Source organism: Lipophrys pholis (assembly GCF_963383615.2).
Source record: "Lipophrys pholis genome assembly, chromosome: 9".
Lineage (NCBI taxonomy): Eukaryota > Metazoa > Chordata > Actinopteri > Blenniiformes > Blenniidae > Lipophrys > Lipophrys pholis.
In genome coordinates this window covers 21657437-21682741 of record NC_137639.1, presented here as the reverse complement: position 1 = coordinate 21682741, position 25305 = coordinate 21657437, and the positions used below count along the sequence as shown (strand labels likewise).

At 42.8% G+C, this 25305-nt stretch overlaps 3 protein-coding genes across 3 annotated transcripts; all 3 read left to right on the top strand.

Annotated features, from left to right (window-relative positions):
* The first annotated feature begins 465 nt into the window (after nt 1-465).
* On the top strand, nt 466-2909 carry nppcl (natriuretic peptide C-like). The gene is made up of 3 exons (XM_080472361.1): nt 466-752; nt 1401-1543; nt 1775-2909. Exons 2-3 carry the CDS (start codon nt 1445-1447, stop codon nt 2057-2059), a joined length of 384 nt encoding a protein of 127 aa, XP_080328487.1. The 5' UTR covers nt 466-752; nt 1401-1444; the 3' UTR covers nt 2060-2909.
* A 2810-nt stretch (nt 2910-5719) lies between these two features.
* On the top strand, nt 5720-11352 carry gapdh (glyceraldehyde-3-phosphate dehydrogenase). The gene is made up of 12 exons (XM_080471065.1): nt 5720-6330; nt 6765-6811; nt 8104-8203; nt 8479-8585; nt 8688-8778; nt 9024-9139; nt 9811-9892; nt 9974-10125; nt 10227-10305; nt 10648-10731; nt 10809-10906; nt 10985-11352. Exons 2-12 carry the CDS (start codon nt 6789-6791, stop codon nt 11052-11054), a joined length of 1002 nt encoding a protein of 333 aa, XP_080327191.1. The 5' UTR covers nt 5720-6330; nt 6765-6788; the 3' UTR covers nt 11055-11352.
* Nucleotides 11353-12556: 1204 nt separating this feature from the next.
* On the top strand, nt 12557-24569 carry iffo1b (intermediate filament family orphan 1b). Its single transcript, XM_080471169.1, has 9 exons — nt 12557-13711; nt 18063-18123; nt 18814-18909; nt 19621-19761; nt 19851-20035; nt 20137-20263; nt 20874-20963; nt 21307-21437; nt 22461-24569. The coding sequence occupies exons 1-9, from the start codon at nt 12744-12746 to the stop codon at nt 22561-22563; spliced, it is 1902 nt and encodes a 633-aa protein (XP_080327295.1). The 5' UTR covers nt 12557-12743; the 3' UTR covers nt 22564-24569.
* Nucleotides 24570-25305: the final 736 nt, after the last annotated feature.

The following is a 25305-nucleotide window of genomic DNA, read 5'->3' as shown; positions in this document are numbered from 1 at the left end:
TATTTACTTGAAATAATCCGAGGCTGCTGAACTTTAAGGTCAGTGTGTTGGATCGCGCAGCTCTCGCTGGTGTTGTAATTTGTCGGCAGGGGGTACAGGGAGCAGATGGCGCTGACAGACTGTAACTTACCCAGCAGAGCGGGGAGGTCAGCGCACGCTGGGAACGACCACGGAGACAAAAGCGAGCGAGCGAGGCTAACGCACACGGGACGCATTGTTATCACATGGCATTTTCCGAGTCTAGTCGTGACTGAGGTGTACGAAGTTTTTCAGGCCGTCGCCCGGTTGGTCCGGTGGGCCGTCTGATGAGGCCGTGGCCGACCAGCTGCCCTCTGACCTCGGCTGCAGCGTGTTTTACAGAATGCACGCCACGCACAGTCACCTTGGCAATGACAATCGGGTTTCTTCGAGGCTATGACATCATTCCAAAGAAAGGGAGATGAGGAGGAGGAGGAAGATTATGTGGGAGGAGGAAGAGGGGCTTGGGGTGGGGGGGTCGTCTCTGGCTCTACAAAACCTCTGCAGCATCCTCGCTGATGCCCCAGCATTCAGCCTCTGCCAAGGGGACCGACGTAAGAGGAACATCATCCCTCCAATTCCATCACAGAGCGAGGAAGAGGAGGAGTCAGCCGAGTGAGATAGTGATGCTTCCAGCAGGTGCCAACAAGTGAGAGGTAGCCGAGACGGAGCGAGGGCGATGAAGAGCCTGTGAGTGCTGAAGACGCCAGAGCTCGGAGAGAAGACCACAACAGGTGAGTGTTCTCAACATCTCTGGGATGTTTGACACGTTCTCGTGTTTTCATTACCTTTCATCTATTATGACGGAGTTACAAAGTGAATGAAAATGACTTAGTCAGATAAAAGTCACGACAACATGAAGTTGCTCCCCCGCATTTTCATTGAGTAAATTATTAAAGGAAGAACACCAAAAGATTAGGTTCTGTCATTTTCTTTTTTTAAAAAAAAAGCAGTTTGAAAAATGTCATTTACCATCACAAAAGCATTTCTTGTTGATTGATGTTCACTAAATTCAGAATTATTTAATACAATGTTTGAATTTACTCATAAGTAAATGTTTTCCACTTCTTTTTTTTTTTTTTTTTTTATATCTATTTTTTTTGTTTATTTTGAGAACGTTTAAAATCCAAACCAACCGACGTGGGCTGCCCATTAGTTCCGGCGACATGCCCTACATATATGCGACTGTGTGTGTGTATGGATATATTTATACTCTGCTTAGCTTATCACTGCAGCAGTATTTTTAATGCATATAATTACAAACAAAAACAAATATTTGTAGTTCAAGCCTGTAGAGACCAATCAGATTTAATATCTATGTATTTTTAACGATCAGGAAAACGTTTTTTGTGAGATAAATTAGTGTTTGTTTTTCTTTGCAGCCGCTGTGTTTCCAGTTATTCCTGCCTCGGTTATTCCTGCTGTCATGCTGTGTCCTGTGCTGCTTTGTGCCACTCTGCTCCTCCTGACTCCCCTGGAGATCACTGAGGCTCGCGCTCTGCATCCCTCGCCTGATGCTGTGCAGGTATGGGGTGGAGGGGTGGGGGTGGGGCGGAGGTAGCATGAGAGATGGATAAAATAGGAAGGGGAGGGGGGGGATTCAGATTGGATGAATGTGGATCAAAAAGAGGGGAAGCAGAGCAGGAAAGAAGAGGAGGAGAGAGTAATGAAATGTAGTGCTGATTGAATTATTCTTCCTTGTACTCCCTGGCAATTAAATTTCAAATTTATTATTATTTTTTTTTTGCATCTATAGTTTATGGAGCAGTTTATGGATCGCTACAATGACCTTCTGACCCTGGACGACCTGGAGAACCTGTTGAACAACCAGCCAGAGGAGCAGTCCACTTTTTCTGCGGGGGTCAAAGCGCCCGATTACCCCAAATGGGCCGAGGCCGAGACGCCCTGGCTCCGCCTCCTGAAGGGGGCTCTGGTCAACCAGAAGCGGGCAGAGCCGGACCGGGCAAGGAGGGGGTGGAACAGAGGGTGCTTTGGCCTGAAACTGGACCGGATCGGGTCCATGAGCGGACTGGGCTGTTAGTGTGGAGCCAGGAGGGGGAAATTAAAGACTAGTGGCATCCTTCCTTAGATTATAAGAAAACACAGGAGCAGAAGGTCACCTGCAGGGAAGGATGTTCACACGCGTGTAGTTTGGTGTATGCTTCCAGTGCCGCTTTAGTGGTTCCATTCAAGTAGACCAGGTGCTTCAGTCTGTTCCATGTGTAAGTATTAAGTCGAGTATTAGACCATGTGAACTTTGTTTACATTAAATGACCACCCTTGGTTGTTTTTAAAGTAATTTGGCAACTTCTGTATTTCCTGCTCCGTCTGTGTGTCGTAACCGTAGAGGTGTTTTGATGTTTCGTGGCCAGGAGATTGTCGGTATGTAAAAGCAGCCTTAATGGACATGGATACTCGAACCTGATGGTACCTGTAATACCTGCTTTTTGGGTTTGTTTTTTTTATGTTGAATTATGATTTGCATGAATAAATGGATTTGACATTTGTGGTGGTCTGTGAAAACTAAATCCCTGATGCTTCACTCCTCTATTGACGTGTGTCGTCTCAATTTGTGCTTCAGAATGAAGCTTCAAATTCCCTCTGACAGATTTTTTATTTATTTATTTTTTCCTCCTCCCAACACTTTATGGTTTCTTAAGTCTTCTTGTGGCTGTCTGGGTGAATTACTTCCTCCATCACTCTACAACATGAGTGGTCTATTCTTTTACTTTCACTCTGCAGCAAACTCAAAAATAAGATCATCTCATTCTAGTAAAGGAAAGTAGCAACATTAGTCGGGGCTGTAATAAAATGCTCTTCTCCTGCAGCGTATTCACTAATGTACGTTTCTCTAGGATTCAAATGTGTCTTAAAACAAAAGTTTTGATTATAAAACAAAACAACTGATCAGTTGCTCCTGATTTTTTTTTTTGTGTGCATCAATTAACCTTTACATACAAAAGGTTTTTGTATGTGTAACACAGATTTAATGTGTTCACAAACCTTTATGTTTTAATGTTTGGGAACACATTTAATGCGCGCGAGAGGCAGAATATCAGGAACACCTTGAGCTATAATGCAGTCCAGCTTAAAACCTCGACAAATAAAAAATCAATACAATTTTTGTATCCAGGCAGAGCTGTTGTACTGGATCACAGTATATCATTGGTTTGAAAAGTTGAGAGTTTAATGCCTGACACAGTCACCGCATGCCTTTTTATTAGTTTTATTTTTAATGTTTTAAGCTTCAGTACTTAGCTCAGGGACCCACAGCGGTGATCGACTGGCTGTGGGAATAAAAACAGTCATATTCTTGTTACAAGGTTCCCTGCTTGACCTCTATTAAATCACCTTTTATTGATGATTTTCTTTATAAGTTTATTAGGGAAAAATTACAATCTTATAAACTTTAGTGCAAAACTATAAATGTAATGAGGCACACTGTATATGAAGGGTTATATCTCACTAGCGACAAACGAAGATCTATGGATCCCAAAACCTGTTTTTATCTTTAAAAACATACGACGGCCCTTCAACCAGAAATCATCACTTGGTGTGAGAAAGCATGTGCAGCCAGAGACGTTGGGGACTGTAGAGGGGAGGCTCATTCTCATCGGCATCAGTCGCAACTTCAGTAGAACTTCAGATCAAAGCATGAGAACACAGTTGGGATAAAAATATCACTTTATATCAGTATTTACAATAAAATTTGTTCCTAGCAGTGGTTAGCACTAATAGCGAGAATATTCTTGGTCTAAGCCGGAAGCTTGTCTCTGGATGATGGACGTGTCCAGGGTGCAGCCGGCCTTCAGCCTTAGTCAGCAGGATGAGTTCATGCCCTCTGTGACCCCGAGTTAGATATAGAAGATCGATGGCTCTTGTGTCTAACCAGGTTAGAATTATTTGCAAGTACTCTGCAGCCTCGGACTTCCGTTCAATAGATTTTAATGTGACTTATGAGCTTATTTGTTTTATATTGTTAATCATATTAATGGTTGCATCTGTTCGAACGAGTTTAGAAATATTGCCCATTAATGCAATATATTATATATGTTTGTTGATGTGAACCGGTTTGGAAAGAGAAAAAGCTGAAGTTTTGTTTCAGAACACAAGATGGCAGCATGAGTCTTTTTTGTTTAGTTTAGCGGTACATTACCACACACACACACACACACACACACACACACACACACACACACACACACACACACACACACACACACACACACACACACACACACACACACACACACACACACCTGACCTCTGGACTTTGTTCGCTTTAACACAGGATGTAAGTTGCATAAATGAGGGACAGTTTTCAATGCAGACAGGACAGTGTACTGGTTAATGATGTGCAGCCTTTACTGTCTGTGTACTCTTACTGTTGCAGTACTTTCAGGTAATCTATATATGTGTAGATTTGAAGGAGTTACAAAGTGATTTACGTTAATGAAAAGCCGCTGCACTGTCCTTTTTTTAACACTCAACCAGCAATTTGTGGGGACATTTTCTCCCCCTGTACTGTTCAATGTCTGGGATATTTCATTCTTCTGTTGGTCACTTTCCTTTCTACAGTAATTTAGGCAGAGTTGTATTATAGAAGAAAAAAAAAAGTGATATGCATGAGGCAGCATTTACAGAACGTAAAGTATAAAATAGGCCAAGCATTGAGTCGCCGGCAAGTGTCTAATCTTAGCCTGACCTTTACTTCCCCTCGTTGACCTTAAGGCGCAGAGCACTGGCCAAGACCGTCGTGCCTGCACTCCACTCAGGGCCGTGGTAGTTTTAACTATGTCCAGAGTCCAGACCACTGGTCAGCAGCCATCAAGCAGACCGCTGCCGTCATGTTCGGCTGCAGTGTGACACAACTCAGCCGAGCACAGGATGTCTGGAACAAACAAGCTACAAAAGATCTTTATTTGAATGACTGAACCCATAACATGTTACAATTTTAAGTTCTGCAGAGGAGACTGCATGCTGGGACATAGTTAAGGTTTGAAGTCTCTGTTGTGGCTGCCCAGGACAGAGTTCAGCCGTGGGACATTTCCAGAAACATCTTTCTTATCTGAACCTCAGGATTAACCCTTCATCGGGCCCCCCTTTGTAAAAGCCACTGACTAAAACATGATACTCTAATCTATTATTGAAAGAAAGAAACAAGGATGTAGAAAGAAATGAACACCAAACTCGATTTATATACAAAATATATACGAAGTGTAAAACTGAACAAAAGCATAGATATTTCAAATATGTTCATGTTCAAAGTGTTTCTAAATGTTACACATTCCTCATAGCATTTCTATAAAGGCTTCTTATCGTCCTGTCGCTCTATGTGTTTAAATTTGCCAACTGGAGACATTGGATATTCTCTAACTATTATTAATTTGGAGGAAATGCCAGAAGTGATCAAATATGGTCACACAGTTGATGAAGGGTGAAACAAAAGCCTTATTATGCAAATTAAAAAACATTAGAATTTCAGTTTGAGTGGTTTTGTCCTGGTGTCAAAAGACGAGCGAGCGAGACTGAAGGGAGGTTGAATGAACTGAGATAAAGCAGCTGACAAGCCTGAGCAGAAGCAGAAAAGGGAACACGGTTTATCTTGCATTAGGATGACACACCACGCCAAGACCTTTGAAAGGCAGCACACATATTAAGACAAAATAACCTGTCAATGATTTCCAAATATGATTACAAAGCCTTCATTTGTGAGAGTAAATGGAGTCAGACAGGCTGAAACTGTGCAGGGACCATAGTGACCTGAACTCAACTTGTCATTTCTGCTGGAGGGATGCAGAGGCAGGAGGAGGAGAGCCGCCCCGGAGCGAGTCCAGTGAAGGGTCATGGTCTTTGGACATTAAATGTCACCGTGAGGAGGACAGAGATTTGATCCCTCGTTTGCTCCCTCTGTGTGTCCGTATTTACACAGAAGGTCAGCAAGGGATACCTCTCTTTTTTCAAGCACTCCAGTACCTGGATATCTATATCTAGAGGGAGGAAACGTGATGAATATGGTCACTAAAGTTATGAGAGGCGATTTGAACATTCCCAAACTAAAGTCATATGTTGCATTAAACAACGCAGGAGCTTCTTGTGTGTTGATCTCGTGAGAAAAGGGGTTGCAGAGGCTCTTCTGCATGAATAGGTGCAGCTGATGACCTTGACATTCAGAGGGGGCGGGGCAAAGACCTGTGACCGCAGGGGGGGGCGGGGCTTCAAAACCCGGACAATCATTAAAAAGTCAGAGCCTAACTTTGTTCTCCCCCACTCTCCCAGAGTCGCAGGACAGACTGAGGCATCTCACAGACGGTAAATACCTCACCTTGTTGGCTTAAAGGTCGTGAGGAAGCTGCAGAGCTTCACAGACTTTAAGTTTGATTTAAATCACCTGGTTTCAATCTGCATGCGTTTAATTCAGATATTTTCTCAAACCACTTGCATCCTTAAGTAGATTCGAGCTCACTTCACTGCTTGCAGGCTACTTCTAAAAAATATAAAACTGATATTTTTATGAGTGAAACACTGTAGACAAAGCTGCCAGTTTAAAACTGGATTTGTAGTAAAACATTGTGGACACTGAAGACTCTGAAGACATTTGCACATTGTGTTTCCACTGCTTATCTCAACACAAAATTTACACAACTGTCTGTCATCACATGAAAACTAATATCTATGGAATCATAAATGTTGCTGTGTCAATAATAATTCAACAAGGACTTGTTTTTCTCTCATTCTCTTTTCAGAGGACTAAACCCAACCCAGGCAAAATGGTGAAAGTCGGTATCAATGGGTAAGATTATTATTTCCTTACTAAAAATGTAACTAAATTCTGTGAACACATGAATTACCCATCAGGTCAGTGGTGGCCGTGCCACACCCCTCTGATCTGTGCACATTTAAATCCATACTGGGATTATTGTGCAAAGACTGTCCTATATGTCCACATTTCTAGCATGTAAAAGTTTGTGAAAAGACATGAGAACAGAAAGGAATGTACAAAAACATCTAAAAGCTAAGATTGTGTCACTACTAAGATAAGAACTACAATAAGATAAGAGCTTGTAAACGTACATCAAAACAACAATGACCCCAGATTTCACAATTCGGGTGTTAAAATGATCTTAAATCCAAAGAAGTGTGCGTCTATATTTGAGATGTATGAATAAACACAGTTCTGGAGAATGCACATTTCTCTAAAAAAAATAGATTAGAACCTACAGCTTGGACCAACAAGTGAATGAACAAACTGACAAACATTTTAAAAGACTCTATAGTTCTCTGAATTATTCGCCTCACAAACCTGCAGTTCAGTCTGGTGCAAACATTACATTTGCTGGTTTGCGTTTCAATGATTGCCCCCCCCCACCACCACCACCACAACCACCACCCCCACCACACACACACACACACACCTAAAGATGAACAAATGCTCTGCAATGGAGCTCAGCATGCATTAACCAGCCTTCCTATTCCTGCTGCCCCGGCTGTTCATGTTTCTCTCAATCTTTGAACTTTGGCCTGCAGCAGATAACAAAGTGGGTAGTGCCTTCGACATGGGGGTCATCAACAGGGTTTTTTTTTTGTTTGTTTTTTTTGCTGTCTGAAGCATGCATGAGGAGGATGGGGGCGTGGCGATCCTGTGCAACTTAAAGCTACTGACGTTAACGTCTACGCATGATGTGTGTTGTGATCAGTTTATCTCCCCTCCCACTCCAGTGTAAGAACGGAGTGTATCTGTGTTGGGCTTTTGGACCTGTGGTTAAATAGTAACTCGGCCACTGATCAAACAGTTCACTGCCGTCACCAGGATTACCACACTGGAGGTTACTTTCGACTTTGGCCCCCAGAGAGGACGGTGTCCACCCCCAGCTCCTCCCCCTGAACCCTGTCCTTTCTGCCTCTTTCCACTGTCTCCACTCATTTTAATTCAAACTGTGAATTAGGTGCAAAAGTCACCTTATTCAAAAAAATAAAACTCAAAATGAGTCAGTCTAAAACTTTCACACATGGGTCTGGTTAATGTGGTGTTCTGCTGCCATCTAGAGGCCAGGTTAACAACTGACTCCTCACTTCTTCACTCAGATTCGGCCGCATCGGTCGTCTGGTGACCCGTGCAGGTTTCTGCTCCAAGAAGGTGGAGATCGTGGCCATCAACGACCCCTTCATTGACCTGGAGTACATGGTAACTCGACTGCTCATCTTGCATCCTTAAACTTCATCTTTTGTGCATCGTCAGCTGGAGCGCAACCAATTTCATTGCGTTGGTGTTTTTGCAGTGATGATCTTTTATGCGCCACACGCTGCCAATAGTTACACCTGCAGTGGGACTAATCCTTATATTGCTTAGGAAAGTTAGTTTTTGTTAACAATTACAAGCCTGCTCAATGTTTGACTTTCCCAGTGTATATACATTTACATTTTATTTTTTTTACAAGTTTTTAATTCCTCCCTTCTCAGGTCTACATGTTCAAGTATGACTCCACCCACGGCCGTTACAAGGGCGAGGTCAAGATCGAGGGTGACAAGCTGGTCATCGATGGACACAAAATCACAGTTTTCCATGAGTCAGTTCATCTTTGCTTAAAAGCTTTCAATCTGCAGAAATGGCTGGTTTGATCACAACTTTACATCCTTGACTGTTTTTTTTATTTTTTTTGTCTTTTCAGGAGGGACCCTGCCAACATCAAGTGGGGTGATGCTGGTGCCCAGTATGTGGTTGAGTCCACTGGTGTGTTCACCACCATTGAGAAGGCCTCTGTATGTACTCACTTCTGTCAGACTGCAAAATTCAGTGTATTTTATTCATTTAAGACTTTTTTCAGAATTGAGATTCGGCCCGAATTGATCAGATACTTCTGAGACCTTCTGTGTTAAGTTTAAATTTTTAACTTTTTCCTCCCAAAGGAAAAAAACAAAGTTCTTAAATGCCGGAAATATGCTTCCATATTTAACATGATGTGCAGAAAAGTACAGATTTAATCATTTTTCTTAAAATTTTACAGGCTCACTTGAAGGGTGGTGCCAAGAGAGTCATCATCTCTGCACCCAGTGCCGACGCTCCCATGTTTGTCATGGGTGTTAACCACGACAAGTATGACAACTCCCTCAAGGTTGTCAGGTATGAATGATAAAGTTCATCACCTTCACAAGATTTATACATTTACAGGTAGTTTTTCCATTTCTGTTCTACATTTGACTCAACGAGCCAAAAGTGGCCTGTTTGAGGGTTCAATCTGGGATGCAATGTGACGAAGAGTAAAACTGGCAAGAACTGTTCCCCTGTCCGCTTATAATAGGTCACCTTGTTTTTGTCAGCTCAGCAAACACGACACTAAGACCCAGAACTGAACGGCTTTTTGCAGCGAGGTGCTGCTGTATAAAGCTATTATTTTGCAAGCAGAAATACTTTGGCATCAAATCCATACTGTGAGGGTTTGAGTTTTAGAAACTGTGCAGCCTTAGACACAACAGTGGTTTATCAACTGACTGAATAGAAACCCAGTGGCAGATAAGATTTCTGTTTTAAATTTGAGGTTGTTCATAAGTGTTTTTGAACACAAATATTTTCATGTTTTGCTTTGCACCCAACTTGGTGTCATTTATTGATGATTGTATTTGTTGTGCTCTAAATGAGATCAAATGAGCCTTTAGTTTGGCTCTAAATTAAAATGAGCTCAACACCATTGTGATGACTGCTTCATTTCTTTACTTTTTTACCAGTGAATGTTTCTATATGTGACATGCATGTTTTTTTTAACAAAACTAACCATTTCCATTTGTTCTCGATAGCAATGCTTCCTGCACAACCAACTGCCTGGCCCCCCTGGCAAAGGTCATCAACGACAACTTCGGCATCGTTGAGGGTCTGATGGTGAGAATTCAAACACTTCACCTGACTACATTGAGGAAGATGAGCTGAAGCTAAACTCGACATGCTGTCTTTGTCCCCCAGAGCACCGTTCACGCCATCACCGCCACCCAGAAGACCGTGGACGGTCCCTCTGGTAAACTGTGGAGGGACGGCCGCGGTGCCAGCCAGAACATCATCCCCGCTTCCACTGGCGCCGCCAAGGCTGTTGGAAAGGTCATCCCTGAGCTCAATGGGTCAGTGCCAGGAAGCGGTAACATGAGTTGGTGTTGATAAGAAGGCAAGAAACTGCGGTAAACATTCAGCTTCTAAATTTCTATATGTCCATGTTGCACAGCAAGCTGACCGGTATGGCTTTCCGTGTCCCCACTCCCAACGTGTCCGTGGTTGATCTGACGGTCCGCCTGGAGAAACCCGTGAGTAACTACATAAAGTATATAGGGGGATGTTTACATTTTAAAACCATTCATTTGCTCCAAATATTCCCAGTTTAAAAGGAGCATTTTGTCCCATAGAGCACACACATTATAGGGGATTTTGACTTTGCTCTCAAAAGTCAGTCTAGCAGGCTTACATATTCACATAGAAGCAAGAATTTTTGCAGCATATTACATCAAATCTTGAAATACTTTCGTAACATTACAAAACTGATTGGGACTTCTGCACGTTTTCTACATGTTATAATGGAGGATTAAAGTCCATAAATGTGTCGTCTTCTGTTCCTTTTAACACAAAACCAAATCTTTTCTTCTCGACAGGCCAAATACGACGACATCAAGAAGGTTTTGAAGGCTGCAGCTGAAGGACCCATGAAGGGCATCCTGGGATACACAGAGCACCAGGTCTGTGTTCAGCCAACTCCTGCCGCCGGTTAGTCAGTGAATTGACTCATGAACATAGGTTTTCTTTTTTCCCGCAGGTCGTCTCCACAGACTTCAACGGCGACACCCACTCCTCCATCTTTGATGCTGGCGCTGGAATTGCCCTCAACGACCACTTTGTCAAGCTGGTGTCATGGTGCGCCCTCGCCATCGATCGTGTTCAAGCTCTCTATCTATTTAATTCCACGCACACTAACTTTCCTCTCGTCACCAGGTATGACAACGAGTTCGCCTACAGCAACCGCGTCTGCGACCTGATGGCCCACATGGCCACCAAGGAGTAAACCAGCCTGCCGACTGACCGTTGATGTACAACACCTCGATAACCACATTCTCCTGAATCCAGAGTCACAAATGTTCAGTCTGTGACTCTGCCTGGTTCCATTTGATAGTTGATCCCCATCACATGCCTGAGGAAGGTCCCACAGAGCAAATGAAAGATTTAAATTGGTGACCAATTATTTTTTATTTGTTGAAGTCCCTGTTCTGTCCTTGTGTTAGGAGTGAAGCTGTGAGAGTCTTATGTCTGTAGCACTGAGGTGCTGCAGTCAGTGGTGGAATAAAGTCCTTTGTTTGTGAGAATCATGGCTCCCTGTTTCTTTGACGTTGCACACAATCTGTCCATAAATAAGCAGAGTAGGTCAAAAATGAGCTTTCATGTCATCTCAAAAACGACTTGGCTGGTATATTAACTGAAGGTTTCCCAACTTGCTGAAGTTCATTCAGTCCCAGACTGAATGGTGGCGCAGTGGTTAATGCTCTCCCTTCACAGCCAGAATGTCATGGGTTCAAATGGTGGCATGAATGCATGTGCATTTTCTCTGGGTACTGCGGGCTCCTCCCATGGTCCAAGAACATGCCAAGTTAATTGGTGACACCGAATTGGCTAGAAATATGTTCGTGATTGTCCATCTCTGAACTTATGACTTGTCCAGGGTGTATCCTGCCTTTGCTCATAGTTGCTGGGATTGGCTCCAGCACCTAATGACCCTGTACATGTATATAGCTGTTTAATCTCATAATGCACCACAACATGGTGTATTGTCAGGCCAGCTGTTTGTAACGCATCCATGTGGTTCATAAGAAGATATCAAGCTTGTGAAAAAGCCCAACAACTATGGTCTCTGGGTGGAGAATTATTGGTGAAGAAATCTTCATTCAGGAACACTGATATCCAGAAATGAACACTAATATATGTTGAAGGGATTGTATTGTTGCGTTTGTGTGGTGTGAATATGTATTTTTTTAGACGTGTTTTGACAGTTGAGAGAGATTATGAATAAAAGGCATTTGTGTATATATATATAGTGTAAAAGCAACTATTCCCATCACAAATTAATGTTTTCATTTGGATGACTACAAATTATGTGGAATTTATCTATTCCAGGGATTCTCTGCACATTTGAAAATCGTATCAATGCTTTTAATTCGTTATTCTTGAATGTGTTCCGATTTAAAGGAAAACACCAGATACCACACTGCAGGCAGTAAACAGTGAACAGATTATTGCGCCTCTGCTCGTGTCGTTACGGTAGACGTCTCTTCCAATCCCGCAGCGCTGCCTGCTGCCTGCGGTCGTTGCTTTGTTGCCAGAACTTCAGTGACGCGGTGACACTGGATTTTCTTTGTATTTTCCTCATCGTCTGCGTCTTTTTCTCCATTTCGTTTCCTCGCTTCTTCTGTTTTGCCAAGCACCCCGCGTAGGCGCTGCAGCTTCCTTCCCTCTCGGCTCGTCTCTGCTGCTTCAGGATGGTGGTTTTATTCCCACACGGCGTCAGAGAGCACTGATCCATCAGTCGACGTTAAGACCTCTGGGCTTTAAAAGGATAAGATTTTTATTTAGACTCGGGTTATATAATCTGGATAAATACTGGCGTTTTTTTTTGCGCGCAGGCCTTCGTTGTAGTTTGATTGCAAGTCATCTGTTTTATTATATTATTCTGCTGTAGAAAAGACCATTCCCGTCCGTGTTCATGCCAGATCTGCAGCGCTTCAGTTTTCCATACCATAGCATGAATCCATTGTTGGGGGGCAACACGCACCTCCAACAGCACCCCGAGCAGAGCGACGCCCCCGGACACCCCGACTCCCCCTCCGGCCTCCTGCCCGACGCCGTCTTCGGTGGAGCGGACCCGGCGTCTTTCCTCCTGGGGGAGCAGCAGCCGGACACGGGGCCTGAGCAGCAGCCGGGGCCTGACTTCACCACCGCGCCCTCACAGGCTTCACCTTTCCTCCATCGCCTCCACTCCCGCCCGGCGCCGCCGCACCCCCGCGGAGCCATGGCCCTCCGGAACGACTTGGGCTCCAACATCAGCGTCCTCAAGACGCTCAACCTGAGGTTCCGCTGCTTTTTGGCTAAAGTGCACGAGCTGGAGCGCAGGAATAAGATTCTGGAGAAGCAGCTGCAGCAGGCGCTGGACGCCAACAAGGGCTGTCCGGGTGGGTGCTGCGAGGGCGCCGCGCGCACCCAGGAGACAGGTGTGCAGACCGGCTTCGTGGGAACCATCCCGCTCCGGCCCGGATCCCTGCCCTTCCACAACACCAACAACTCTGCCAGGAGGCCCACCACCCTCTTCACGCCTCCCGTAGCCTCCTCCACCTTCACACCACCCGCTGCTGAAAGCGCACCCAGCAATCCAGCCATCACCATCAGCCAGGCCTCCCCCTGCGTGGATTCACCCGGGTCTGCGCCCAAAACGGCCCCCGGCACCACCACGGGAACCTCCACACACCCTCCACCCCGGTTCCTCCCCGGTACCATCTGGTCCTACAACCACACCCGCAAGTTCGGGCCCAGTGCGGAGCGCCTGACCAGTCCGGGGGTGTCCTGGATGCACCCTGACGGAGTGGGGGTCCAGATTGACACCATCACCCCTGAGATCAGAGCCCTGTACAATGTCCTGGCCAAAGTGAAGAGGGAGAGAGACGAGTATAAACGCAGGTAAATGGGAAAAAACAAAACAAAAACTTTTATTACACGTTTGACAGTCCTTTAGTTGTATTCTTTATTGCCCTGTGCTTTTCTTGAGTGCATGTAATGCTCCACTTTAGAGATATGAGCAGAGCTGGAGAGCAGCTGCAGACCAGTTGTCTGAAGCAGGAGAGCGGAGTCAGCACCCCACAACCCCACCCACCCACATCCATCACCTCCAGTCTGCATTCACTTCATGTCTGACCACAGAGGCAGGTGCTGCGGCTACAAATACACCTAAAAACTTTAGCACGCCACCTGCTAAATATAAAAGTAGAATGAAGGTCAACGCCAACGACAGTAATGTGGAAACATATTTCTGTGTTGAGAATGCTCAGCTGGTAGGAAGGTTGACTCACTCACTGGTGGTTGAGTCACGTTTAGAGGCAGTGACGGTGTCATTCAGTTCCTGGAGTCGCTCCAGAGAGCCACATTTAACGCAGACAGCAACCTCAGTGTTTAGGCTGGATTATATTCTGACTTACCACTACAAATCTTACATTCAATGTGTTTATTAACATTTGACCCCGTCCTTGCCAAAACAAGCATTGTTGGCTTTCTAATTGTACGGAATAATTGGTATTCTTTGTTAGGATCTTTTGGGGCTCTGAACCTTAAAAATGATCCAAAGACCAAGACAAAGATGTTTAAGATGTTATTAGCAAAATGACAAATCAATTAAATAATTGCTTGAGGTAAGACAGGTTACATAATAATCTATGCAAGCCATTGTATTTGCTACTTTGATGGTTTAGCTCCCAAAAATGATTTGTTGTTAAATATTGAATTTTGACTTGGTGCCACCTGATAAATCACCAGCTGACATTTGAAGGTTTTAATCTTCAGTTTATGAAGATGTTTCTCTTTGTATGGAGGTCAAGATGTTGTTGTATAGTCTCTTTTGTTTTTGGTGGATTACTCCCTGGATTTAGTGGAGGAACATCCCAGATATGATAATATTCACTTTAAATTTAAAAGCATGTATATTTTGAAATTGTATGTTTAGGTTACCATGAAAACATGCAAAAAAGAAAAAATCCACACACAACAGTACAATGTCTTCACATTTCTAACAAAACACAATAACACTCGAGCGCATCACATTAATCCTGCTGGATTACTTAAATCCTTCATCGAGCTGATCCTCCTATTGTCTACCCTGAGACGAACATATCTTGTAAATATTTGTGTTTTCCCTGAGCAGCCTGTCACCTCTTTCCGAGGACACCGAGGAAACTTCACCACACTGTGTATTGGAGGCTTCAATAATCATTAGCTTCCCTCATTATTTATCCCACTAAGCTGTTTCTCTGGAGTTTGTCTCGGATGATTTTGTGAGTGAAGACTGCCTGGTGGATTACGTATTATATGTGATAGTTGAACTTCAACAGGCCCGTCATTGAATTCTCTCATATTATCTCCAAATGAGCAGCCATGCGTTCTTCACACAGGACAGACTGAGGACAGCATAGTGGACTCTTTGTGAGCGGGGCAGAGGGGACAACTGCAGGCCCGAGTGTGTGAGGACATGTTTTCCTCGAAAGCTATTGTTGGACTTTTTTTTTTTTTTTTTTTCTTGCTAAAAGGAGATCATCTTTCTCTACCTGTGAATCCGGATGTCTATTGTCCTGCTCAGTGAGTCAGAGGTGCTCTACTGCTTGTGATTCCACCGTGGTGATCAGTTTACCGCGGGACAATGGGGCCCTGAACACCAGTTTCTCCCGGTGAAACTGAAATCCATCAGATGCATGGCCACAACTTACCTAATTGTAATTTTTTAGATCCATTTACTGATGCAGGCTTATTGGTTTTCAGTGAAATCTTTTCGTCCTCCTAAAACACTCCAACCTAAATCTAAACATCACCCTTTTCCATCTCAGGTTTTCTCCTGAAGTAAACCTGATACAAACCCACCGTTTCTCCCCTCTTTTCACGCTCCCCTGCCCTCCACTGCGTAGCTCTCTCTCGCTCTCTCTCTCTCTCTCTCTCTCTCTCTCTCTCTCTCCACACCGTATCTGCAATGCAGCAACACACAGCAAACTGTGGCTGCTGGATGGGGGGGGGGGGGGGGGGGGGGGGGGGCTTGTCCTGCAAGAGGAAGCACTTCTCGATTTTCTGCACGCTCTCACCTGCCTGATCAAACAAGCGTCTTCCCACCGACAACAACAAGCCGTGTTTCATGACTCAGTTTGTTTCAGATTTAGTATTCCCTCGAGGTGTCCATGTGCCGCAGCGTTCTGCATCTCAAACAGCTTTTTCTACAGGAGCCTGCAAACTGCAGTGAGTGGATTTTTCTCCCGGGAGCCGTGTGTGATGTGAAGTCACTGAATCTGAGATCACACACTCGGGCTTCTAAATGTATTAAATGTGCAGATTCACGAGCCGGTCGTCTGAACTCAATCATGGTGTCGCGTAAATCATCCACCAGGGAATCAGTAAATCTCTGTCATACACACACATATTTGCAATTTAAATTTGTTTGTCCACTGAAATTTTCCTCAATGGTTGTATTACCACTTCGATATCAGATTGTTATTCCAGTGTCTGAGTTAAGTTGAGTAGACCGAAATCTAGTCATTATTACTCAAGGACAATACAAATCCGGCAAGTGTAATGGTAAACGTTATTATTCATTAAAGTGACGTAGTGCTTTCCTGCTGCTTCAGCAACCTTCAAAGTGCTTTACAATGACACATCTGGAGTTCAATGTCTTGCTCAAGGACACATTGACAGTGGATGATGGGGGATCAAACCTGCAACATTCTGATGGAGAGACGACTCGCTCTAGTAAACTGAGCCACAGCCAACCTTGAAAAGTGAAAATATCTTTTATTTGATGAGCGATGTGTTTGCCGGCAATTTGATTTACTGTAATTGTGTGATTGTGGAAAATCTGAGCTCAGTGGGGGGCCTGCAGTGTTTCTTAGATTTAATCTCAGTTGGTGATTTACGTAGAAAATTTACTTTTAGAGTGAAGCGTCGGGTTAGATATGGTTTATGTTGGAAGATGCCGATAGAGGGACACCATTAAATCAGCCTGGTTGATTTATTTATTTTTGTGTGGACTGCAGAGCACTGGGAAGCTGAAACTCAATATGCACAAAATTGCATCACCATAAAAAACAAACAAACAATGTCTATTAGTTACCCAAAAGCCTAGATAACATCTCTATGAGTCTTATTAGCTGTCATTGTGCTGTAAGTTAGCGTCAACAAACACTCCATCATTGCCTTGTTGTAATTCTTGCAGCTTCACATTTGATGGTTTTGTGTTGAGTATCTTGCCAATATTGATGGATGCCTTCATGTTAATGGGATGTGGTGCCTGCTCCGCGGATCAATGCTTAAAAAATCATTGGCACGTGGTGGCTGCGTCTCTCTCCTTATACAAGAGACATGAAGACATAAGGTTGCAGGCATGTGCACAGGTTACACAGCATTCATATCCACAGAAACACTCGTTCCATTCAGCCAATCCTGATATTGGCTTGCTCAGTTTAACGGTAATGATAAACATCTCTGCACTTGTTGTTTTTACTTTTGACTTTTTAAAGAATTCTGGACACCAGATTCATGTGACTTTGAGTTTAGTTACAAAAGGGGTTATTATAGGGCTGTGGTGTCACGCTCATTATAGTTCAACCCAGTTTCATCTGGAGCAAGCCAGATTTATTAGATGATAATATAGTAATCTAAAAACTGACAACTGGAAATAGTTCCAGTGGTATTAGTCCAATGAAGTACAAGATTATTATAGAAAATTGAATGTTTACTTAAGTTGTTTTTCAAAATAAAACTTATGCCTTTAGAAACGAAGCCTTCTTCAACTTCCACTGTTACACGTTTCGGTGTTGTGTCTGTTGCTCTTCCTCAAACAGTGCGAGATCCAGGGGAATATTTTGGAACAGTAGTTGCTTTTAGTGAGAGAAGCAGTCTTTTGGTTGTTGCGCGTTGCAATCCCGTGGACATGATTGGCCGCAGTGGCAAACAATGTTGTATTTGGTTATAGAATAACTTGGTGGGGGAAAAAATTATTTTTCATCCTTTGTTTTATATTTTCAGACTCCTGAAGTCAGACCATTTTTATTTTCAAATCTATTTTTTTTTTTTATTACTAATCAAAAATGGAGAAAACTTTAATTGTACAGAGTAAAAATGTATGTTAACCCTTGTTCACCATCCCAGACGGCATACACATAACTTCTGACATATCTATCTTCCCCACGCCACTAAGTACACTGTCTGCACATTGTGGTCTTTGTTTGATCGCTCACCAATAAAGAGTTTATGTCGTACTTACACTTGTCTGTGTGTCTCTCAGATGGGAAGAAGAATACACCATGAGGATGGACCTGCAGCAGAAGATTACAGACCTGCAAGAGGTAAGTTCATGTGTTTATGTGGCTGTATTATTCAAGTTGTGAGAGTGTAAATCGGTTCCCATGGTGGGGGTGAAAGTTTGTCTGCACGGTGGAAGTTAAACACTGAGGTTAGATTTAGTCATGGTTAGTGTTTGAGTCGCGCTCCAAGAAGTGAAGGGGTGTGTTGTACCTCACGTAAAGCGTACTTGGCCCGTTTTTGACAATCAGTGCTTTTCTTCATTCAGTGAATTTTCTTTGATTAAACATTTGGCCTTTTCTCGATAAAAAGGAGGACACAGACTTTTCTGCTTGCGCTCTGCCGCTCAGCATCGAATGACTGTATTTGCGCTTCCTGCAGTCGCGTTTTTATAAACCCAGCGGTTTGTTGGTTTCCTGTATGTGTCAGTGTTTGTCTGCACGTGCAGCATTGCTGGGAATCGGTACCTGACCTTCCACATCAACTGGGGAGCACGAGAAAAACAGAACACGCCACTCTAGACTTTAAAGAGCCTGACCGTTACTGTAGCATGTATGAATAAGTCAGCAGGGAGTGAAGAGAGTTAAAACCTCATCAGAATCATCCCAGAGTTGATTATGCATTCAGAGGTTATGACGTTTTCAGACGGGGACTGTTATGTTTTGTGCTGATGTCATGATGTAACTTATAATTTCCAGTGATGTGTGTGTCTGTTTGTGTGTTTACATGTGCAGGACCTGCAGGAGAGTGAAGGCTGTCAGGACGAGTTGGCTCTCAGAGTTCAGCACCTGAAGGCGGAGCTCGTTCTCTTCAAAGGCCTCATGAGCAATGTGAGACACGCACGCATGCACAGTTTCTCTCTCTCTCTCTCTCTCTCTCTCTCTCTCTCTCCCTTTCTGTTTCTTTCCATTGTCCCTTCTTGTTTTGTCTTTCTTTTGTGTATTATATAAGAACGTGCAGTCATATTTTTGCAGTACTATTATGGGGAAAATATACTGCAAATCAGAGTGTAAAATGTTTTTTTGTCTTTTAAATTCATCAACAAAATGCAAAAATGACTTAACTAAGAAAGGCCAGTATTTCATGTGACACCACTTTATATTAATATGTAATTGTGGCTTTCAGTATTAGTTCTGCTATAAGCATTCAGGGGTGCAGTGGTCCATGTTGTCTCTTCACAACATGAATGTTTGATCCTGCTGGAAATCCAAAAATCTACTTGTCAGGGTAAATGATGCCTCCGTGTGTGTGTGTGTGTGTGTGTGTGTGTGTGTGTGTGTGTGTGTGTGTGTGTGTGTGTGTGTGTGTGTGTGTGTGTGTGTGTGTGTGTGTGTGTGTGTGTGTGTGTGTGTGTGTGTGTGTGTGTGTGTGTGTGTGTGTGTGTGTGTGTGTGTTGGTCCTGTGATGGACTAGTTTAACATTAAAGTCCATCACAGACAGTAATCTGTGTGAAGGGATTATAAATTTGGCACAGTCCTACACAGTAATCTCACCAACTGCTGGATGCTCTGGTTTATAATTTGCCTCTATTTTCTCTGTAGAATTTGTCAGAGTTGGACAGTAAAATCCAGGAGAAAGCCATGAAGGTGGACATGGATATCTGCCGCAGGATTGATATAACTGCTCGTCTCTGTGATGTGGCCCAGCAGAGAAACTGTGAAGATGTGATACAGATGTACCAGGTACTAAAGCTTTTACATTCTCATGGTTATATTGGTATATTGATCATTTCATTCTGATCTCTCAGAATGTTGTGACACTGTCGCTGCAGGTTCCAAACAACCAACCTGCCCTGAACTGCCGCCGTAAACAGGCTCCTCTGCCAGTTAACGGGAGCGAGTGCGACGAGCCCGTCAGCACCTCTGAGAGCGACGGAGGCGTGGTCAAAGAAGAGGAGCACTGTGGCTCGTCGGCCAATCAGATCAACGAGGAGATGCAGAGGATGCTGAACCAGCTGTGAGGCGTCTGACTTTGTGTTGTAATGGAGGTTGTGTAAATGTCCTTCAGTCTGGCACTTCCACTAATTATCTCTCGCATGGTTTTTTTTCTTCTCCCAGGCGTGAATGTGAGTTTGAGGATGACTGCGACAGTCTGGCCTGGGAGGAGACTGAAGAGACGCTGCTTCTGTGGGAGGACTTCCCAGGATGCACTCTGCCTCCAGATCCCACCCACCCGCCTGGAGAGGTAGGCCGTGGTCTCACAAGACGGGCAACCCCCGAACTGATGCAACATTTCAAAACATTCGTATTTCTCTTTAATAGGGCCGTAGATGAGGAATGTGTGTTGCTGCTCTCAATCTGTTCCATCGTCACAGTTTCATTCTTGTTATGAGCAGTTTGTCATGTGACAAAAATCACGTTTCTTTTGGTTTAAGATGGTGAAAACATGTGTTCATAGCTTCAGTTCAAATTTCCAAGAAGAACGGAGCTGATGCTAATGAGCTGATATCTGTGATGTCAGCTGACCTTCAGTGCTCCACTTTGGCGGAGCCATTTCAGGACACACACTCTTCCAGTGTTGGTGTTCAGTTTGTTTGTTTCCCAGAAATGCGTGTAGGTATTTGTTTTCATTACCCGGCTGTGAAGTGTTCCAACGGTCTGCTCTCCCTTTGCTGCATTAGTCAGTGAAATCTGAGCTGTCGGGAGCATAACGTCAGCTGTGCTATAACTGTTGTATTGAAATTAGTGTCGGATTGTCGGATGAAGAGTACACCAGCACGCGTCTCTGTAATTGTCAGTACATTTTGTCGGATGTATTTACAGCGATGCAAAAAAATCTCTCTTCTCTCCATCAGGAGGACTGTCTGGAAAAGGTGATTAACGACACTGAATGTCTGTTCAAGTCCCGAGAGAAGGAATACCAGGAGACAATCGACCAGATTGAGGTCAGACATTTAAAGGGAGTGTGTTAGTAGCTGTTTTAATTTTATTTTTGCTGTGCATCTGTTCACGTCCTCTGCAATGTCACAACTTAATACGTATTTTATGCATAATATTAATCTAAAAGAGGCATTCCCATGATTTGTTTTCAGCATGCTTCTGTAGATCAGCATGTCCAGCACATTATATTAAATTAAGAAGCTTTTCATAGTTGTGTAAAACTCAACAGATGTAATTTGCTTCAAGCCAACAGTACATATATCCAGAAATAAAGATTTATACAGGAACAAATGGAGAGAAGAATGAAAACTGTTTTGATGATTGAGTGTTTATGATCTCTGACCCCAGCTGGAGTTGGCCACGGCCAAGAGCGACATGAACCGACACCTGCATGAGTACATGGAGATGTGTTCCATGAAGAGAGGCCTGGACGTGCAGATGGAGACCTGCAGGAGGCTCATCACTCAGAGTGGAGACAGGTACACACACACACACACACACACACACACACACACACACATGGTTACACATGTTACACGTTGTGTTTCCACATCCGTCTTTCCAACTTACTGTAAACTGGAGTGACTCATGATTATGTCACTCTCATGTGAAAAACATCAATATGACAAGACTTCTTAGCACTTATTGGGTTTTTTATTTTTTTATTATATATTTGATCACTTTTTGATCCTATTTTCATAGTACATCTAATATGTCAATATATTATTCTTCTAAAAAAGAAAAGGAAACCATACTTAACACTTTCGGGGCACTCATCAAGAAACATTGCCTCTGTTTGAAAAGCGTTTCATGACAGACGCACTTTATATCTTTGAATATCTTATTTTAGTTTATAGATACACTTCAGAGATTTGCTGTAACGCTGCTTCAGTCTGTGTGTTGGTTTCTCTAATCTCCATGTGCACTATTCGACGTATTGTTCAGAGCTCCAATTCAATCTTTTTAAATGTATAATAAGCTTTAAAACAACTTCAAGGAGGCAAACCTGAAAAACAAAACAAAACTAAATAACACGAAAAATTTTAAACAAGTTCACAGAACACATAAAATAAGCAGCTTTTGTATTAATATCAGAATCTTCTATGGTTTTAAAAAGCCAAGGAGGTGGCTTTTAATGTGTAATTTTAGGATATGTTTGTACCACAGTGACTGTAATTTTATTTTGTATAAAATGCAGTTGTTTGGATTGTTTTTGAATTGAACTGTATTGTAAAACTGACTAGTTTTTCTATGCTTTATAATAACATCTAACCCTTTATATGTCGAGATTGAATGTGTTAATCAAGTGCACTTACCAGGAGGAAGTTTAAGCTTTCTCGAAGACAAATGTTTGGCAAGTGTTCACGTTAAGGTATGATCACTTTTCTTATAAAGGGTGAACAACAATAGGCACATCTATCTTAGTAATATTTAATTCCTAAATAAAGCTGAACACTTCACAAATAACCACACACTCACAAGACATTTTGTGTTTCTCTCAGTGACTCTCCAGCACCGGCGTCGGTTGAGGAAAGTGACCAGAGAGAAAATGACAAATCCTCAGCGTCTCCACCTTCTTCTACGTCGAGCTCCAGCAAATCTTGACATCTCGTCACTCCGGCTCGGTCGGAGGCTGTGGTCCCGTGACCTCTGCTGCATTTCGCTGCAGTACCACACAGACCCGTCGCACACCCATAGATAAGGCTTCACTGTTTACATGTCAACATATTTCTTCACTGAGTCAGAATGCTAATTGGGGGGAATCGCTGAGGAGACACAGAAAAGTTTGGATTGTTTGGAGAGAGAAAATAGACATTTGGGCTTGAGGGAAAGAAAAGCACTTCACGCACCAACAGACTATCTAATAACATCATGAACATTTTCATGCAACGTGCTGTGAAGCTACTGGAGCTTTACAGAGTTCACTCCTCACACACTTCAGTCCGTCCTTAGGAGAGCAATCCTGAAAACCGGGACGACAGTAGCATCAACTAATTCTTAGGCAATCGATTAGTTTAGGGATAGGTTTGGATCTAGAGCTTCACATTTGAGTCGAACAAGATGTCGTGTTTCAGCGTTTTACTGCCTCGCAGCTGCATTCACAGTTTGCTTGTTAAAGTCAGGGCTGAAGCAAATGTTAGATGGCAGATACAATGTAAAAGTATGTGCTTCGTTTAAAAAAAATTGTGTGTGAGTGGGGGGTGGGGCGGGAAATGCAGAAACATCACGACTAACGTGGCTCCTGTCTGTATTGTTCCGCCCAAAAAGAAGATTTTGGTCCCTTTAGTTTATAAGCTGTGAATTATATTTGTGAAAATTAAGGCTCACATAATTAACTTTTAGATTGAAATGTTACCTTAAACCTATTGTTAAATGGTCAACATATTTCCAGAGCACTTGCAATAAGGTTTAGAAATTCTTACAGCGTTGTTGTAAGTTGCATGTAAATATCACCATTATTGTGGTGCCTGGCTGAATAAAAGTAAACCACACCACCGTTCACAGAGCAATCCTGCCTACAACGGGTATGCAGACTGATTTCTGTGTGAAAACTGTTGAAAATTGATTTGAGAATAAATAATTTAGCGTTTTAAGAAAAGGTCAAAACACCAACCAGTCAATGTTCAATATTACATCACTGGAAAAAAAAATATGTGAGACGCTGTGAACTACAGACGTGTATTGTTTAAATATTTTTGGAGGGGAAAAAAAACATGTATTTTGTGTTTTTCTGGATTAACTCAATGTTTTTACAAAAAAAACAAAAATTCTTCTCAATTACAGTAGGTGAAGCAATATTTTTCTAAATTAATATGATAAATTAATTTTTTTTCCCTGAATCAACATTTAGCTTATGCACTGAACAATTACTTTTTAATTATTTGAAATAAAATTATGACAAAATAAATAGAGGATAAAACGTATAATTTGATAAATATGCTTTTGAAACCTGATTTGTTTCAATAGTTATGGAGACAAATCAAAATAATAAGATACGCTTTAGCACACAAACCATGGGTATAACAGGCTTTATAAAAACGTCTTACCAGATATTTCAAGTTGAATTAATCTAACGAGCATGAGAATTGATCAACTGTAACCCAGCAGTTCTTAACAGAATATGAATGTCGACGTTCAGCCTCTACATGGTTCTCCAAGCAAATAGTGCAATTTTGAGGTACCTCCTGAAGTTATCAAAACAGATGTTATTCAGAAAAACAGACTCAATTTGTTTTTGTTTTTATGTAAGTGCAGTATGCGTCCACAGTGAATGCTGCAGCTGGGACTTCTAGATGAATATAATCAATGGGACTGCTGATAAGCACATGACAGTTGAGGAAGATGCTGTCAAGGTAGATGGGAAGCATGTTTGGTGTCATCTTTAAATAAGCCACCTTCTCTCTCTGGCCTGTGCCCTCTTTAACATTATCTGGAATTAGCACTGAGAACTGTAGGGAAAGAGCAGATTGAAGAGGTTCACCGACATGTGGGAGGCGTTGATGATTATTTGAGCTGAGCTGCATGGTTGAGAACAAAAAGAAAAGAATCAGCCACTGAGTGCCAAACAACAAATGAATGTGGTCAGATTGTGAATTAACAGGAACTTGCTGAATAAAAAAAAGAAAAGAAAAAAGGAATATAGCTGCTGAAGCTAATTCACCAAGGTGCTTGATGTAAATAACAAACCTATTTTTGAGCCTGTTTGCACATAGAGAGGAAAGCAAAGCAGAACTGTACCCTATAATACAAATGAAACATTTAGACACGCTGGAAATAGACCTCTATATTTCCTCAACTTGTATATCCTCATCCTTTTCATGTTGTAGATGAACATATACCTCATTTTTATTTTATTTGTGGGGTTTTTTCTGGCCACATTGAAATGCAAGCATCAATGGGAACGCACCAAGGAAAAGGAAAGTCGTTATACAGTGCGCTGCTGAGTCTCACCACGATCAGGGAAATCTCCCTCACGTCACTTTGTTCTGCTAACACACCCCGTTTCTCAATATAGTCCTGGCTGTTGATTCCTCCGTGAAGTCCAACCGGGTGAAATATGTTTCTCCTGTGGCTCACATTTCAGTGCTTTGCTTTGTTAATGCGGAGGGATTCAAACTCGTGCATGTGTGGAAGCAGCTGGGTGCCGATCTGTCCGTTTGGCTCCTGTGTGAGTGCAGATGGAGGACGTCAGAAATGTACCGTACAAGACTTACAACACCATTTTCCTTTCTGTTGTTTTCCACTTTTACGCAACTGAGTGAGTCTCTATGTATGCATGTGCCAGTGTGTATGTTTCTGGGTGTTTCGTCTCGATAGTGAGTGTTTTTAAAGAGATTTTTTGACCTG

Bases quoted from the DNA above. Each gene is read 5' to 3' on its own strand.
- gapdh (XM_080471065.1), top strand. From the start codon at position 6,789: ATGGTGAAAGTCGGTATCAATGG. The intron at 8,204-8,478 runs GTAACTCGACTG...CTCCCTTCTCAG, and splicing joins TCATTGACCTGGAGTACATG to GTCTACATGTTCAAGTATGA. The intron at 9,893-9,973 runs GTGAGAATTCAA...TTTGTCCCCCAG, and splicing joins GCATCGTTGAGGGTCTGATG to AGCACCGTTCACGCCATCAC.
- nppcl (XM_080472361.1), top strand. From the start codon at position 1,445: ATGCTGTGTCCTGTGCTGCTTTGTGCCACTCTGCTCCTCCTGACTCCC. The intron at 1,544-1,774 runs GTATGGGGTGGA...TTGCATCTATAG, and splicing joins CCTCGCCTGATGCTGTGCAG to TTTATGGAGCAGTTTATGGA.
- iffo1b (XM_080471169.1), top strand. From the start codon at position 12,744: ATGCCAGATCTGCAGCGCTTCAGTTTTCCATACCATAGCATGAATCCA. The intron at 18,124-18,813 runs GTAAGTTCATGT...TTACATGTGCAG, and splicing joins AGATTACAGACCTGCAAGAG to GACCTGCAGGAGAGTGAAGG. The intron at 21,438-22,460 runs GTACACACACAC...TGTTTCTCTCAG, and splicing joins ATCACTCAGAGTGGAGACAG to TGACTCTCCAGCACCGGCGT.